The sequence below is a fragment of the Danio rerio genome, chromosome 20 (genome assembly GCF_052040795.2).
Source record: "Danio rerio strain M-AB ecotype USA chromosome 20, GRCz13ab, whole genome shotgun sequence".
Classification (NCBI taxonomy): domain Eukaryota; kingdom Metazoa; phylum Chordata; class Actinopteri; order Cypriniformes; family Danionidae; genus Danio; species Danio rerio.
Genome location: NC_141040.1, coordinates 59442501 through 59460000, shown reverse-complemented (window position 1 = coordinate 59460000; position 17500 = coordinate 59442501). Strand labels below are relative to the sequence as shown.

Below are 17500 nucleotides of genomic sequence, written 5' to 3'. Positions count from 1 at the left end.
AGAAATCAGTCTCAGAAGAGGAATATGACGTGTATGTAGTATAACAGTATGTGGCTTTCTCGAGTCACCACAATGAATGACTGTATTTCCATTAGTTAACGTTAACATGAGGAAATGCTGTAGGAAGTGAAGTTTATCTATAAACTAACGTCAAGAGCATCACCTGCTTATGATTGACCACAGCCGATCCCGCATTATTCAATCTATGATTGACCAATCAGACGATTCCTAAGCCACTATAAACACCCTGAGCTCCATATCACAGCCATCTTCATTTAGAAGAATCCTCCCTTCCACCTGTACTACTCCTCCTCCTCCTTTCATAGATGGGTGGCACGGTGGCCCAGTGGTTAGCACTGTTGCCTCACAGCAAGAACGTCACTGGTTCTAGTCTTTACCAAGCCAGTCAATGTTTCCATGCAGAGTTTACACGTTTTCCCTGTGCTCACGTGGGTTTCCCCCATGGTCCTCCACCTTTTCATCACCGCGGACCGATCAATGGTTCTAAAATTTTACCACGGAACTGGGGGATTTGTAGGTTGCTAGGCAACCATCAACATTAATGTCACTACTATACAAGTTTTATTTCTAAAGAGAAATGACAAAGCACAGCAGTGTTTGGGTGTTCTGTGTTTGTCAGATAACTAGTCTGCCGAAATGTGTATGATCTTTACAAGCTGGAGCTGATCGCTCAGTTCTTGTCACGTGACTCGCGGTGCTCTTCATTCAGTGTGTGCGTCTGTAAGGCGCGTGCGCGTCAAGCCTGTGCAAACGCACTAAGTACAAAAGCCTCGTCATTTCATGAGGTGCGCAACACGGCGCCAGGTGAAAGTCAGCCGTCACGCCGCTTGCACACACAGGCTGCACACCTCCGCTGGGAATAACGAACCTGCAGGAACTCTAGAAGAGATGCGATATACGAACCGCCCCTATAAGGCCACCGTCATCTGCAATCTCCAGCAGTTGATCTGCCTGCACAGATATGCTGCATTCACCTGATTTGTTTTGACTAATGGGTTGCGGATCCATTGCAGATAATAAATAACACAGAGATAAATAATGATTTCTTGTGCGGCCTGGTACCAATTGATCTATGGACTGTAGGGATGTGCGGAGCAGCCGGTATTTGTATTTGTATTTGTTGAGGGGGAAAAGTATTTGTATTTGTATTTGTATTTGTATTCGAGTAAAATTCAAAATGGCGCAAAAATATATATTTTTTCTATTACACTTCTAATTTACGTTATAGTGAAAGTATTGTTTAATTATACCCATTATATAAATTATAGATATGCAATATTGGCTGTTGTTTTTGAACATGTGATAAGAAATGTCATTGAAAAGAAAATAACATAGAAGCCATTATCTCATCCATGGTTAAACCAACAACTAATAAAATACCATTGTGAATATTATGAACCCCACCACCACCATTCTTGTTGAAGTCACTGAATAGACAGAATAAAAACAAATAATACTTCAAAAAACTGTTCTTCTTCTGAAAGAACTTTTTTCCAATGGACAGAATTCCAAAAACTAATATTAACTAAATAAATCTAAATAAAACCCTGCCTGGGAGATCTGGCAGAACAAAAGTATTCTATATATTACTAAAAGATACAGCCCTGCTATTGTCATCTGCCTGCCACAAAAAAAGACACAAAGTTTGTTTGTTTATTTAGAGATATCTGCAAATATTTTTCAATGGAAGTCAATGGAGGAATATGACTAGTCAGTCATAATATATTTGCAGATATTTCCAATCTGAATTATAATTATGACAAGTCAAAATATAATTAGAGATATCTCTAAATATATTTATGGATAGTCTCAACAAGGTTTAAATGCTAAAACGGCTTGCCATACGCACAGTGGCACAGTGGAGATTTCTCTAGTTATATCCTTTCAGTGGTTTGTTATGCAGTGACATGCAGTCAAATATTTCGCCAAACAGTCCTTAGGGATACGGTGACACACAGTCAGATATTTTACCGGACAGATCCGCCACTTTTGGCGCTCATAAACAATCATAAAGCTCTCGTGCTGCTGGAATGAGGAGGTCTGCTGAAGGCGCGCAGCTGACGTGCAGTGAGGGGTTGCGTCTTTAATAAACTACGGCAGTTTACGATCACTGAACAGTAAGAATGATTAATAAATCCATATCAAACAGCCCCTTAAAAGTCACGTCTCGCTTTCAGTTTCGGGCTTTGGCGCGTTTTGCACTGAGCGTGTGTCTTTCTTTCTCTCTCTCTCTCTCTCTCTCTCACTCACTCACTCTCTCTCTCTCTCTCTCTCTCTCTCTCTCTCTCTCTCTCTCTCTCTCTCTCACTCACTCACTCACTCACGCGGGCATGCACTGTGGTCTCATGAGGAAACGCTGCTTTTTGATATAGTGTTTTTCTTGCTCCCGAATACAAATAATTTTTCAAGTATTTGTTCGAATCAAGTATTCGTAAAAACACGCTATTCGTGCCTTTCCGAATACCGTATTCGGGTTCGGCTCCACCCTTAATGGACTGGTACCAGTCCCTGGCCCGGGGGTTGAGGACCACTGCTGTATGTTATTTCAGTAAACCCAAATAAATTTTGACCAGCAGTCTTTGCTAATTGACCGGTGTGGTCTGCAGGTTTGGTGCGGTCATCACAGTTATGATCCATACTCATGGTCATTTATTGTTTATCTCCTTGTGTGATTTCAGTTAGATGTTGGGGGACTGTTCTGCACACACTCCACCTGTAAAATCAATACCCCGATTAGTGATTGATCTTTACCTTGCCGATGATCATAGCGGAGGTGTTTTCGGAGAGTCTGGGGTAGGTGTAAGAGCTGTAGGAGCCCTGCGGTGGTGCTGCAGAGAGCGCACTGATGCTGTAGGGAGCGCCGCTGCTGCCGCTGCTGCTGCTGGGCTCCTGCAGACCCGAGCCGGACCGTGAGCGCTGCCGGAGCGCCGGCTGAGGACTGCCGTGGCTGCCGTAGGAAGATTTGGGCCGCTTGTGGAGCTCACCGAAGCCCCAGTCTGCATCTGGACAGCTGGTGTGATCGCTGCGGAGTGACAGGCGGGACGGCGTGCCCAGCGGAGCGTCCCTGTAGTCCAGGCTGGAGCCGCCCAAAGATGCGCGGTAGTCCCGCCGGCCCACCGGCCCCTCCCCGCAGAGCTGTGTCCGGCTCTCCAGGTACGCATGGTAATCCGGCGGCAGCCTGGCCCACTCCGAGGCCTTCTGCGGCATGGCGTCGGGGTAGAAGGGGCTACGGATGGGGCCGGGGCCAAGGCCGGGGTGTCCGTTTTGCCGCAGTGAGGAGCGCTGCCACTCCGCCTCCACACACACTCCACTGTCCAGATCGCAGGAGTAGCGGCCATACTGCCCAAAGCCGTTCTGCGCTCTGCTGCCCGCCGCTGCTGCCGCTGCCGCCGGACTTTCCCTGCGCAAAGAGTTGGAGCGTGACACCGAGATGCTGTCGAACTCCTCCAGCAGGCCGTTGATGGAGGCGTCTCTGGGTGCTCTGCTGCCCCGCACGATAGTCTGAACACACACACACAGAGAGAGAGAGAGAAGAAGATCAGGACTGCTGGAGGAGGAGATATACACACACTGGCTGCGTCTCCATCCACAGAGATGTATGCACATTTTGGAACATCGCATAAACACCCTGGATGGAAATGCTAAGATGCACATAGATTTTGAAAATGCGCATTAAAAACTGATGCACATAACTGAGTCAAACGTTTCATCTGCATAAAGAACGACGGAAACACATTTACAGAATAAACTCCGGCATGCACACCAGTCACGTGATCCAGCTTCAACAGATCATATGAGAACAGAAATGGAGCAACATCCAGTGTTCTTTCGATATCTGACAGCACTTTATCAGACACATGTGGGGCGAAAACCTGACACATAGCTAAATATACAAACAGCCAAACACACACACACACACACACACACACACATATATATAAACACAATGTTTTTGAAGTGTTTCAGTCAGGTTTCAGGGCTCATCACAGTACAGAAACCGCATTAGTGAAAATAACCAATGATTTACTCTTAGCTGCTGACCGAGGGTGCGTCTCGCTATTAGTTTTACTCGATCTCAGTGCGGCATTTGACACCATTGACCACAATATCCTCATAAACCGCTTATATTCTACAGGTGTCCAGGGACAGGCTCTACAATGGTTTAAGTCATAACCATTATGACCGTTACCAGTGTGTGGATATTAATGGACGCCTCCACCAGTCAGCCCAGTGCAGTATGGGGTGCCTCAAGGATCAGTTTTAGGCTCTTTGCTGTTTACAATCTACATGCTGCCACTGAGAGACATTATTAGAAGACATGGGATCAGCTTTCACTGCACTGTTAACCCTTACTGTAGATTATTCAGTAAATAACTGTAAAATAGCCAGTGTTTAGCTGTAATGAAAGGAAACAGTATTTTACAGTAAAAGAAGCAGGATTTGTATGAAATTCTGTAGTGCAAAGAATAAATCACAGTAATTTACTCTATGTACCCATTACAGATATTTACTGTCATAATAAATGGTAAATTACTGATCAACCATTACTGCCCCATCTACTCTGATGATTTATGTTGCTATTTATTTTTATTTTATAATTTTATATATATATATATATATATATATATATATATATATATATATATATATATATATATATATATATATATATATATATATATTTACTGTTCAGTTTTGATATGTGAATGGTCAGTATTGAGGGGAGAGTGGGACATTGCATTGATGATAAGCTGAATTTCACTGCAGCCATGTGTTTTCTTTGTTTTCTTTTATGTTTTAACATTGAGTATCAGGAGTCAACCAATGCCACAAAGATCATTAAAAGCTAAGCATAAGATATGGATGAAATGCATTTAAAGGCAAAAATATTCACACAGAGCAAAGAAATTGTCATAATAATTCTTATAACTTTGTTTACGTTTCTATAATTAGTCTAATTTGCCTAATTTAACCTATAGTTCAGCTTTTAATTTGCAATTTCAACTGAATATTAGTATTTTGCTACGTAAATGACTAGTAAAAATGTGTTATTTAAAAAAATATATCTTAAACAGCACGTACATACATGTTTGCAGAGACTCAATGAATTTGTTTGGAAAACTTCAATTAAAGTAAGTAAAAGTGGCATTAACAGTATAGTAAGAAGGCTTTCCTAAAAAAAAATATAAATCATGTAATTTTTTGTGTTTTTTATTATTACTACAGATTTGGAACGACATGAGGATCAGATTAATTATTATCATTTTTTTTTCCTACGGATGAAGTTTGCATATTTTAATTGTTTTAATTAAACAATATGTGCATAATTGTGACAAATGTAGGCAGTTGCTTTGAAAATATGCTATGCTCCAGGGGTGTCAAACTACTAGAGGGCCGCAGCCTAGCATAATTTAGTTCCAGCCCTGCTTCAACACACTACCTTTAGATTTAGTTTGATCAGGTGTGTTTAATTAGGGTTAAAGCTTAACTGCACTCTTACCCTGTAGATTATGCAGTAAATAACTGCAAAATAGTCAGTGTTTTGCTGTAATGAAAGGAAACAGTGTTTTACTGTAAAAGGAGTAGAGTTTGTATAAAATTGTGTAATGCAAAGGATAAATTACAGTAATTTACTTGTACTGTGACCATAAATGGCAAATTACTGTTCAACCATTACTGTCCCATTTACTCTGATGCTTTATGTTGCTGTTTATAGAGATGTGCATTTTAAAGGCAGAAGACAATGATTTAGGCCTCACCAGACTCCCACAGGTTGTCTCATTCTAAACACAAAGGTGTTAGAAAGAGTTTTCAGAAAATGCTGGCCCTTTAAGGGAATCAGGTGTTTGATTTGTTTACTGCTGAGTGTGCTCTATTCTCTGTCCATCAATTCAGATGTTGAGTCTGATATGTTTTAGGCTTTAAATAAGAATCTACAATGAGTAAGTAAAATGTGTTCAAATGTTTTTGAGGGTTTCTAAAATAAGGCTGTGTTTTAAGTTATATTGTTGTTATCTTGAACTGTGTACTTGAAAGCTACATTGTTAGCTAGTTAGCCTCTCCTCGCTTTAAGTATATTTATTTATTGGGTATTGCATATTGCAATACTGTACAGATGCTAAAAGTTTATGCACATAAAAAACAATAAATTCCATCACCTCAGTAAGGTAACATGTGCACAGAAATCATCACAGGGAATCACAAAAAATATGATACAAATAACTATCCACACACAAAAGCTCCACTGTCCGGTCCCAGGTTGTGAGTTTGTTGCTAAGTATTTTTCAGAGCTGTGTTTCCACCTATGAATTTATATTAGAAACAATAGAAAAGTTTGTGGTCATGAGATTTTAAAGTAGATAATAATTATAACAATGAAAGATTGGATCCTTTGGATTTTCGGTGTTGCAGACTTTATTTTTGTTTTTTATAATTATTTTAAACTTTTTATTAAGAATTGACACAGTATCTGCCTGTGTTTGACAAACATGTTTCTATATATATATATATATATAGAGAGAGAGAGAGAGAGAGAGAGAGAGAGAGAGAGAGAGAGTATGTGTGTGTTCTTTTCATATGCTTATTTTTTAATTATTTGAAACTTTAAAAAAATAAAATAAATATTTTGTGTTTTTTGCTGTTTAGTTTTTTTTTTTCTTTTGCATGGTCAGCATTGAGGAGAGAGAAACACATTTTACTGCAGCACTTTCTGTGTGTGTGTGTGTGTGTGTGTGTGTGTGTGTGTGTGTGTGTGTGTGTGTGTGTGTGTGTGTGTGTGTGTGCATGCGTGCATTTTTTTATTTGATATGTGATTGTGATAAATGTTGGCAGTTGCTTTAAAAATATGCTATATACCATGGGGGTCAAACTCCAAATTCCTGGAGGACTGCAGCGCAGCAGAGTTTAGCTTCCACCCTGCTTCAACATTACCTGTAGATTTCTAACAAGCCTTAATTAGTTTGATCAGGTGTGTTCAATTAGAGTTACAGCTTAAAGTCCCAGTCACACTGCACTTTTCTTCCTCTAGACTTCCATTCATACGCATGTGAATGCTTCAGATCTGGAATGCTAGCTCATGCGAAAAATTTCACTGTTCGCAGCATTGGAAAGTTCAAGCTTGGAGTTCTCTGACCTGCGAAATCACATCATTGCTTGAGACCAATCAAAGATCAAAACATGACCTGTCTGAACAAAAATTTAAACTATGGACCAGTCGCTTGCTTTTTCAATCTCTAATTATTTTGTTTAATCCCACTACTTTTCGCAGTGCCGTATGATAGAATTGTGCATGCTCAAACGTTAGTGTGACCGCAGCCTTACTGTACAGACCTGTAATATGTAAGATGATATTTATATCTGCTGATTTCTTAATTTTGTTATACATTTTCTGTTGTATATTTGTTTGCTGCCAAAACAATAAAATGCATTTGTCTAAATTTGTATGCCTTCTATTTTTAATAACATGTAAGAATACTAATTAATTTTAGTAAGACTATGACATACTATTAATGTGTATGCAGTATAATGCTGTGAGTTGTAACCCTACAGTAAAGTAATTAACTGTACACAGTTTCCAGTTAGTTACCACTACTGCTCTATTACAGTAATTAACTGGCAACACTGTTGCCAGCCACTCACTGTAATGGTTCAGTTACAGTAAATAACTGGCAACACTGTTGCCAGCTACTCACTGTATTGGTTCAGCTACAGTAAATAACTGGCAACACTGTTGCCAGCCACTCACTGTAATGTTTCAGTTACAGTAATTAAATGGCAACACTGTTGCCAGTTACTTACTGTAACCAAACTTTTACAGTGAGTAACTGGCAACAGTGTTGCCAGTATTCTACTGTAAAAACGCCCGGTAAGGTCTAACAGTGTGCTATGCAGATGATACTCAATTATATACTTCAACTAAACCTGACGAGACGTCTGAACTGTCTAAACTAACTGAGTGTATTAGAGATGTTCAAGACTGGATGACCAACAATTTCCTTCTCTTAAACTCTGACAGAACAGAATTATTACTTATTGGGCCTAAATCCTGTACACAGCAGATCTCACAACTCTACAATTAGAGGATACAGAGTTAGCGTTAGCGCTACTATAAAAGATCTGGGTGTCATATTAGACAGCAGCTGAACATCAGATCTCTTACGTCAGAGAAACTGTCTTCCTTCATCTGAGAGATATCGCTAAGTTATGAAGAATGCTCTCCATCTCAGACTCAGTAAAGCGAGCTGATGCTTGTATGAGCTCTAGATGAGACGACTGTAATGCTCTGGTGGTCCAGCATCCTCTATTAATAAGCTTCAGTCAGTGAATCTGCAGTTCTCAGCAGCTCCAGCAGATATGTCCACATCCCCCCAGTGTTCTCCTCCTGACACCGGCTGCTGTTCAGTTCAGTATTGATCATCAATTATTGCTTCTTACCTATAAAGCTGTGAATAACCCAGCTCCTGCTTATCTGACCCAGCTTCTGTCTCGCTACAACCCAACCCGCTCTTAAAGATCTCTAAACTCCCAGAACAGCAGAGTCCACTAAAGGAGGTCGAGCCTTCTCATTTATGGCTCCTGAACTCTGGAATAGTCTTCCTGATAATGCCGAGGCTCTGGAGATTGTGCAGTGCCAGTGATGCGATCTAAGAGCAGTGATGAGATGATGCCAGCCATCAAGGACAACACACACACTCACTACACAAACACACTTCATTAAACATACACACACATCACCTGTACACTGTACAACTGAAGGATAACTGTGCTTATATATATTAAGTAATTCATTAGAGTTATCAGTAACTAATACACTTATTGTCACTAATAACTAAGTCCACACGGAATCTGTGAGTTTCTGCAGATGTTTAGTCCATCATTAACTCTGTTTTTTACTTGAGTAAATGAGTGTAGATCTATATTTATTCAGTTTTTAAACTATTTTCACTAATTTTATTGACTGATGTTCATGTGATTTATGTACAGTGCCGTGTGTACAGTCATATTCTCTGTCTTTCAGTAGAGATGTTATATCAGAGACTTGCTTTGTTTGCCAAATAAAGTGGATGTAATTGGATTTGCGTTTTAAACATTAAATAAAACTTTAAAAGATTTAATTGTTTATTTATTTAGGGTTTTAGTTAGGATACTTCCAAAATAATTCAGCAGAAATCCGCAGATTTTTACCAAAAATCTCAGCAGAAATAGCAAAAAACATCCACAGATACCGTCTGGCCATATAATAACCTTCAGCTTCCTGGTTTTGTAATCTGCATCTCTGTAGAGCTTCTCTGAAACAATAATGATTGTGAAACAGCGCTATACAAATACACTGGCATTGTACTGAACACACACACTGCCAAACACACACACACACACACACACACAGTGGGAGGGTTTCCCCAACGCCCCTTCACTAGCGTGAGCATCTCTACAGCAGCAGACGGCAGAGGAGTCGTGACTGGAAGAGACGCATTCTCTGCTCCTTTACTCAGCGCACCAGTGGGGTTCTGTCTTCTGTTGAACACAAAGGGAGATACTCTGAAGAATGCTGGAGTCATTCTGCTCCTACTATTGATGTCAAGAGCTGCTTTTGAGCAGCATTCTTCAGAGTATTGTGTTCAGCAGAATACAGAAACTCATGTTAGGTGATGTGTGCCTTTAACCCGAAACACTGAAGCATCCTGAGTACACCGAGTAGGAGAAGCTGGTCATCTGCTAATAATAACTGCAGATAAACTGTGCTGTGATCAGCTGTAGTGAGTGACCTCTGCACTTCATCAGTGTGTGTGTGCTGATCAGATGATCTGACAGATATAAATGTGTGTGTGTGTGTGTGTGTGTGTGTGTGTGTGTGTGTGTTTGCGTCAGTAATGTTGGTCTGCAGCTCTCCACAGTTGCAGATGTGAAATGTTGTTGTGCTGATTGTAAAAGGCCTCCGTCAGTCTGCATCACAGTGCTTCAGTATTCTTCATCTATTATTATTATTCCCTCCAGAACTGTCTTGATCATGTGTCTGCGCTCTCGTCTCACTCCTCCAGAAGCCTCCACATTCACCGTGTTCACTGCGTTTGGTCTTGGTGTTCAGTCTCATTTATTAGTGGAGAATCCCCACAGTGCAGCAGACCCCACTGCTCTCAGTCAGATCTGTGCAGGAGCTGAGGAGGAGATGCTCTACTGTGCAGCACTGATGGAGACGCTCCTCCACTCACTGATGATCTATTCAGTATTAGTTTGTGTCTAACTGACATCTCTGAATGGAAACACAGCTAGAAACACCTTCACACCCTCACAGCGACGCTTCTGCAGGCTACAATAGAGGAGTCCTCGTCCTCTCGCTGATCAATGATGAGTTAATAAGAGCAGCAGTGCAGTGATGATGATGATGATGATGAGGATGATGATGATGCGCAGTGGTGTGAGGAGTGTGTGTGCTACTGTACTCCTGCAGCAGACTCTACCGTGTTCACTACAGTACAGCACACTGTGCTCTTGACCTGACTCTCTGTGGCCTCATTCATCTGACACTGCAGTACAGGACCTGAAGGACAACCGGCAACGGCTTCCAGATAACCCACGACCCAGAACACACGGGAACTAAACAGCCCAGCACACCGGCAGAAGGAGAACACTGACTGAACCACTGACCGCTGCAGAGCGACGCCACTGACGCATCTCATTATCAAAACAGCCGGTTGCCATGGGGTTGCTAAGTTGTCGTTAGTGTTTTCTAGGTGGATGACAGGGTGTTGCTATGTGGTTGCCAAGGTAATGACATGAGGTTGTTTTGGTTTTCTAGGTGGTTGCCAGGAGGCTACTATGCTGTTGCCAGGGTAATAGTATGAGATTGTTTTGACTTTTGATTGCCAGGATGTTGCTATGTTGTTGCCAGGGTAATGACATGAGGTTGTTTTGGTTTTCTAGGTGGTTGCCAGGGTGTTACCATGTTGTTGCCAGGGTAATGACATGAGGTTGTTTTGGTTTTCTAGGTGGTTGCCAGGGTGTTACCATGTTGTTGCCAGGGTAATGACATGAGGTTGTTTTCGTTTAATAGGTGGTTGCCAGGGTGTTACTATGTTGTTGCCAGGGTAATGACATGAGGTTGTTTTCGTTTAATAGGTGGTTGCCAGGGTGTTACTATGTTGTTGCCAGGTTAATGACATGAGGTTGTTTTCGTTTAATAGGTGGTTGCCAGGGTGTTACTATGTTGTTGCCAGGGTAATGACATGAGGTTGTTTTCGTTTAATAGGTGGTTGCCAGGGTGTTACTATGTTGTTGCCAGGGTAATGACATGAGGTTGTTTTGGTTTTCTAGGTGGTTGCCAGGGTGTTACTATGTTGTTGCCAGGGTAATGACATGAGGTTGTTTTGGTTTTCTAGGGGGTTGCCAGGGTGTTGTAATGCTGTTGCCAGAGTAATCACATGAGGTTTTTGTTGTATTCAAGGCGGTTACCAGGGTGTTGCTATGTAATTGCGATGATATTGATAAATGGTTTCTAACACACACACACACACACACACACACACACACACACACACACACACACACACACACACTAACACGAACTCTGAAAAGCACACTAAAACACTTGTCTAACACACAAACACTTACATAAACTCTATCACACTACTGACACACACACACACACACACACAAACACTAACTCTGAAACACACACTTACACACTTCTCTAACAAGCTCTCAAGCACACAATTGTAGACTAACACACTCTTTTAACACACGCACTGACACAGAGTGTAAAAGCACACAGATCTATATTAGTAATGTGCTGTGTGTGTGTGTGTGTGTGTGTGTGTGTGTGTGTGTGTGTGTGTGTGTGTGTGTGTGTGTGTGTGTGTGTGTGTGTGTGGAGGTGAGTGGGGTTAATTAGGTGTCGTCTCTCTGTCAGACTGGAGTGTGTGTGTGTGTGTGTGTGTGTGAGTGAGGGCCGGTTAGCACTAGCGCAGCAGTGACAGCAGCTATATTTCAGCGCTCTGCCGTGAGCCGATAAGCTGTAATAGATCCGCAGCGGCGTCTGCAGGTACAGGTGCGCACGCTCCAGATAAGCCCAGCATTACCCTTCAGCCTAATGAAGTGTGTGTGGACGTAATTAATGACAGAGCCTGCGGACACTGCTGCGCTACAGTACAGTCCAGCAGCCACACACACACACACACACACACGGCCAATCGCACAACGCTGACGCAACACTGCTGCACCCGCAGTGACATCACACTACACAATACAGCAGTACGGCACACACACACCCACACTACTACACACACTACTATATGCATACTCACACACTACTAAACACATACTACTGCATACACACATCCACACTACTAAACACACACTACTGCATACACACTCACACACTACTAAACACACACTACTGCATACACACTCACACACTACTAAACACACACTACTGCATACACACTCACACACTACTACACACACTACTGCATACACACTCACACACTACTAAACACACACTACTGCATACACACTCACACACACTACTATACAAATCATGTTGTTGGACAGTGCTATAGTGACGATGCTCATGTGTTCCTGCATATAACTGATCAATAACATGATCTGTTTATACACACACACACACACACACACACACACAAACACACACACACACACACACACACACACACACACACACACACTGTCTGAGGAACAGATAAATATCTTGTCCTTCATAAGGGTGTGTGTGTGTGTGTGTGTGTGTGTGTGTGTGTGTGTGTAGAGGAGTTGTTGAGGTGTGATCCGAGAGAATCACAGTAAAAGAGAGAGTGGAGCTGCTCTGCTGCCATCTGCTGCTTACACACACACAACACACACACTCTCTAAATATATACACATTTTAAATAAGGAACCACACACACATTAAATACACAAACTGAAAATACACACACACACACACACACACTCATAATACACACACACACACACGTGCACGCACACACACAAACTAAAAACACAAACGCACATACACTCATACTACACACTTGTAATACACACACACTTGCAAAACATGCTGGAAATACACACACTCACACTAAACACACAAACTGAAAATACACACACGCTCTCTCATAATACACACAAATAATACACACAATAATAAACACACCACACACACATGTCCATAATACACATACACTCATACATACACATGTACACTCATGATACACACACACACACATAATACACTCATACATGTTATGAGTGTGGGTGTGTGTGTATGTATGAGTGTATGTGTGTGTATTATAAGCATGTGTTTATGTATGTGTGTGTATTTTGAGTGTGTGTGTGTGAGTGTATGTGTGTGTGTGTACGTATACACTCACACACACACTCAAAATACACACACATACATAAACACATGCTTATAATACACACACATACACTCATACATACACACACACCCACACTCATAATACACACACACTAAACACACACCTCACTGCTACAGAGACTAGATGTGATTAGAGCAGCTCTGCTGCCATCTGCTGCTCACACTCAGATAATACACACACACACACACACACACATAATACACACACAGACTGAGTACACACCTCTCAGTCTGCTGTGGATGTGGTTGGCTGTGGATCCACCTCTTGCATGAGCTGCAGGTGGGCTGACTGATGTTGCAAACTGATGTTTCCTTATTACATTACTCTACATGGTCTGTGTAGTCATGCAAGCATTTGTTTGTAAAGCGAGTAGTTTGACCGTTTTCTGCCGTTTATTATTCCTAGTCATTTCTCCCACAGGCGACTGAATCAGAAGTTCTGAAATAATCGTGAACACAGCCGCACTCCGCACTCTAGGATAAGGTCAATACTGTAGGCCTGTTAACAGCTAAAGCATATGGATTTTATTTTGACTTGTAGCTTGTGACCCTAAAAATTAATATGCAACCTGAAAGCGAGTTATTAAATTAGGCTAAATAAATAAATAAATAACATAACGAGTTGGCCGAATAGCCTAATGGCTTATGGTGGCGTTTGTACAAATGCCAACCGGACGAATAACGAAAAAAGCAACTCACTTATACAACACACTCTTCACACAGCCTAACATGAACCATCATTTCCCTTTAAAATCTGAATAAAACTACTGTGGGGGAAACCGGAGCACCCAGAGGTAACCCACGCACATGCAGGGAGAACATGCAAACTCCACACAGAAATTCTAACTGAGACGAGGCTTAAACCAGCGACCTTCTTGCTGTGAGGCGACAGCACTACCTACTGCGCTGCACCACAGCTTCACCCCGAAAAGCCAAATTCTCCTATGAGAGTGATTATAGCGCCTCCTGATGGTGAATGCGGCAATACTCACGGCAGGTATTATTTGATAGTTCGGTCATTTATTTCACTGATTTGGCAACCGTCAAATGTCATCAGGGAAACGGTTTGAATTTTCGTCTAGTAGAAAAACATTAGTGCTCCATTTGGGACGACACCACACACATACACTCTGCTGTTGAGTGTGTAAGTGCATAGTGCATGAGTGCGCAGTGTATAGTGCAGGGGCGCCCCCAAGGGTAAACTCTGGCCACCCCTGTGGCCACCCCAATATGGTTTTGCTGTTGATATTATTAACTTATATGTACTTATATAAATTCATAATGTTTTTATAGATAAATAAATAACATGCAGCAACTAAATTATTGTTGGTGCCACTAACGTAGCTGATACACTGTCCCTCTCTTCCCCAGTGGTGGATTATAATATGCTAAATCCCAGGGCGGCGTCGCAAGTATCTTGTTGGGGGCGGCACGCGGAGATGGTGCAACAAAAACATCCCCTAGTAAAAGCATTGGGATACCATTTACTTTATGCACGTGTGTTAACTTAGAGTGGCAATCCCAGAATAAAGACATTAAGGGCCGTTCACATCTTTTGCACGCGTTCTCTCTGTGCAACCGAAACAACGCTGGTGAAAGCAAACTGACACATGCGCGCAGAAAAGCATTCCCGTGCGGCTCACGCACTCGTGTGTGAATCCCGGTTGTTTACATGCACGCTGATAAAACTATAACTGATAACTAATATTCATGCAAAAGGTTCCCTAAGTGATCTTAGCATATCACTCTATTACATTGTTTTCCAGTAACATTTAGGATTGATGTCTGTTATTTATTTAGAATGATAATTGTGTAATAATAGAAACATTAATTGTATTTATTTAGAATAAATATAAGTAAATTTTTATATTTATTGAAAAAAATAAATGTAACTATTTAAGGAGGGTAGGTTTATGGGGTGGTTCGCCCAGGGTGTCATCTAAACTAGAACCACCACTGCCCTCCCTGATCGTCGTTGACAACACACACACACACACACACACCTTCAATAGACAGTAATGGCTATGTAATATTTACCTTAAGGTACATCAATAGAAAAAGCTGCATTAATAAAGTGGCTCAAAAAAGGATATAGATAAATTATATTATTAGGGTCTGTATAGTGAGTGTGTGTATATATAGTAATGCCTTTTGTTCAGTTTGTTCACTTGTTTGTTTTATTATTTAACTCATTAATCTCAATTAATTTTAGACGTGGCATATACTGTATGCTGTACAATAAATGTATGTGAAAAATAACTGAAAAGTTATTTCTTTATATGAGAAGTGTTTTTAAACTAAATATTGATTTTTATTTGGTTTGCACATTTGCTGAATTATTTCAAGGAATAAATTGCGATATTGTAAGACTAATTAATTAAATGAATTAAAATCACATTATTTAATTTACCAGAAACAAAAATATAACATTACACTGAATTAATTTTTTTAGTGTGCCACCCCAAGATTTGGTGTGGCCTCTTCTGGCCACCCCTATGAACATTTTCTGGGGGCGTCACTGGTATAGTGAGCCAGTTGAGACGCAGCTAGACTCTGTTTTGCTACATTAATGCTTTAAGATCTACCTGTATCACATTTAGCTACTCTTATTTAAAGACATGTAGCATTTGACTTTTTCCTGACGCTGATGTTGGTTGGGTAATGAAGCGTGACGACTCGGTTATGCTGATTTCACTATATTTATTCATCGGCTACAGAATGATGGGCTAGTTTGCATGTGTGGACATCTTCACCTTAAACTTTACACATTTATATTATTTGACATCAAACTGAAAGAAATAAGGAGAATAAATAATGAGAAAGAAGCAAATCTCCTACACAGCTCTGCTGATGACAGTCAGATCTACTGAGCCTTACTGCCTAATGACTACAGCCCCACTGACACCCTCTGACAGTGTAGTCATGTCAAAGCAGTCAGTAAATCAGCATACTATCATCTCAGAAACATAGCAAGAATCAGATGCTTTGTTTCCAGTGAAGATTTAGAGAAACTTGTTCATGCTTTTATCAGCAGCAGGGTGGATTACTGTAATGGACTCCTCACTGGTCTTCCTAAAAAGACAGTCAGACAGTTGCAGCTCATCCAGAACGCTGCAGCCAGAATTCTGACTGGAAGCAGAAAATCAGAGCACATCACACCTGTCCTCAGGTCTCTACACTGGCTCCCAGTTACATTCAGAATAGAGTTTAGAGTATTAATACTGGTCTATAAATCACTAAATGGACCTCAATACATTACAGATATGCTCACTGAACACAAACCCAACAGATCACTCAGATCTACAGGATCAAATACTCTAGAAACTCCAAGAGTTCAGTCAGAGCAGGGTGAATCAGCTTTCAGCTTTAACAGCGCCCCCTGCTGCTGGAGTCAGCTTCCAGACATGATCAGATGTGCTCCAACATTAGGCACATTCACATCAGGACTGAACACACATCTGTTCAGCTGAGCCTTTACTGGATGAGCTTTGTGCTGCGTCCGACAGGTCACACTGTTGTATCTTGCTTATTCTTTTATAACCTGTTTAACACATGTTATCAGTTTTATTTGTTTTTAATCAGGTCATCTGCTTTTCTCTTATACGTGTCTCTTTTATTCCTGTTTATGTAAAGCGCTTTGCATTGCCGCTGTGTGTGAAATGTGCTGTAGAAATAAACTTGCCTTGAGATATGAGTTAAAGCAGTGGTTTGGAGCAGAAGCCATGATCTGTCTGCGTTAATAAACGCCATCGCTGCATTACCTTCATTAATAACATCCATAATGGCGAAGCTGCATGTTCATTCATTCATTCATTTTCTTGTCGGCTTATTCCCTTTATTAATCCGGGGTCGCCACAACGGAATGAACCGCCAACTTATCCAGCAAGTTTTTACGCAGCGGATGCCCTTCCAGCCGCAACCCATCTCTGGGAAACACACACACACACATCACACACACACTCATACACTACGGACAATTTAGCCAACCCAATTCACCTGTACCGCATGTGTTTGGACTGTGGGGGAAACCGGAGCACCCGGAGGAAACCCACGCCAACACAGGGAGAACATGCAAACTCCACACAGAAACGCCAACTGAGACGAGGC

At 41.3% G+C, this 17500-nt stretch overlaps 1 protein-coding gene across 9 annotated transcripts in view; it reads right to left on the bottom strand.

Moving 5' to 3' along the window:
* pak5 (p21 protein (Cdc42/Rac)-activated kinase 5) overlaps nt 1-17500 on the bottom strand; it is an 83943-nt gene that overhangs the window by 38793 nt on the left and 27650 nt on the right. For all 9 annotated transcript variants that reach the window (XR_015945532.1, XR_015945534.1, XR_015945533.1 and 6 more), the window contains 1 exon segment: nt 2773-3522. Coding sequence is in view for 6 of the 9 variants with exons in the window: in NM_212962.3 (NP_998127.2) it covers nt 2773-3522 (750 nt within the window). In the remaining 3 variants the exon portion in view is untranslated.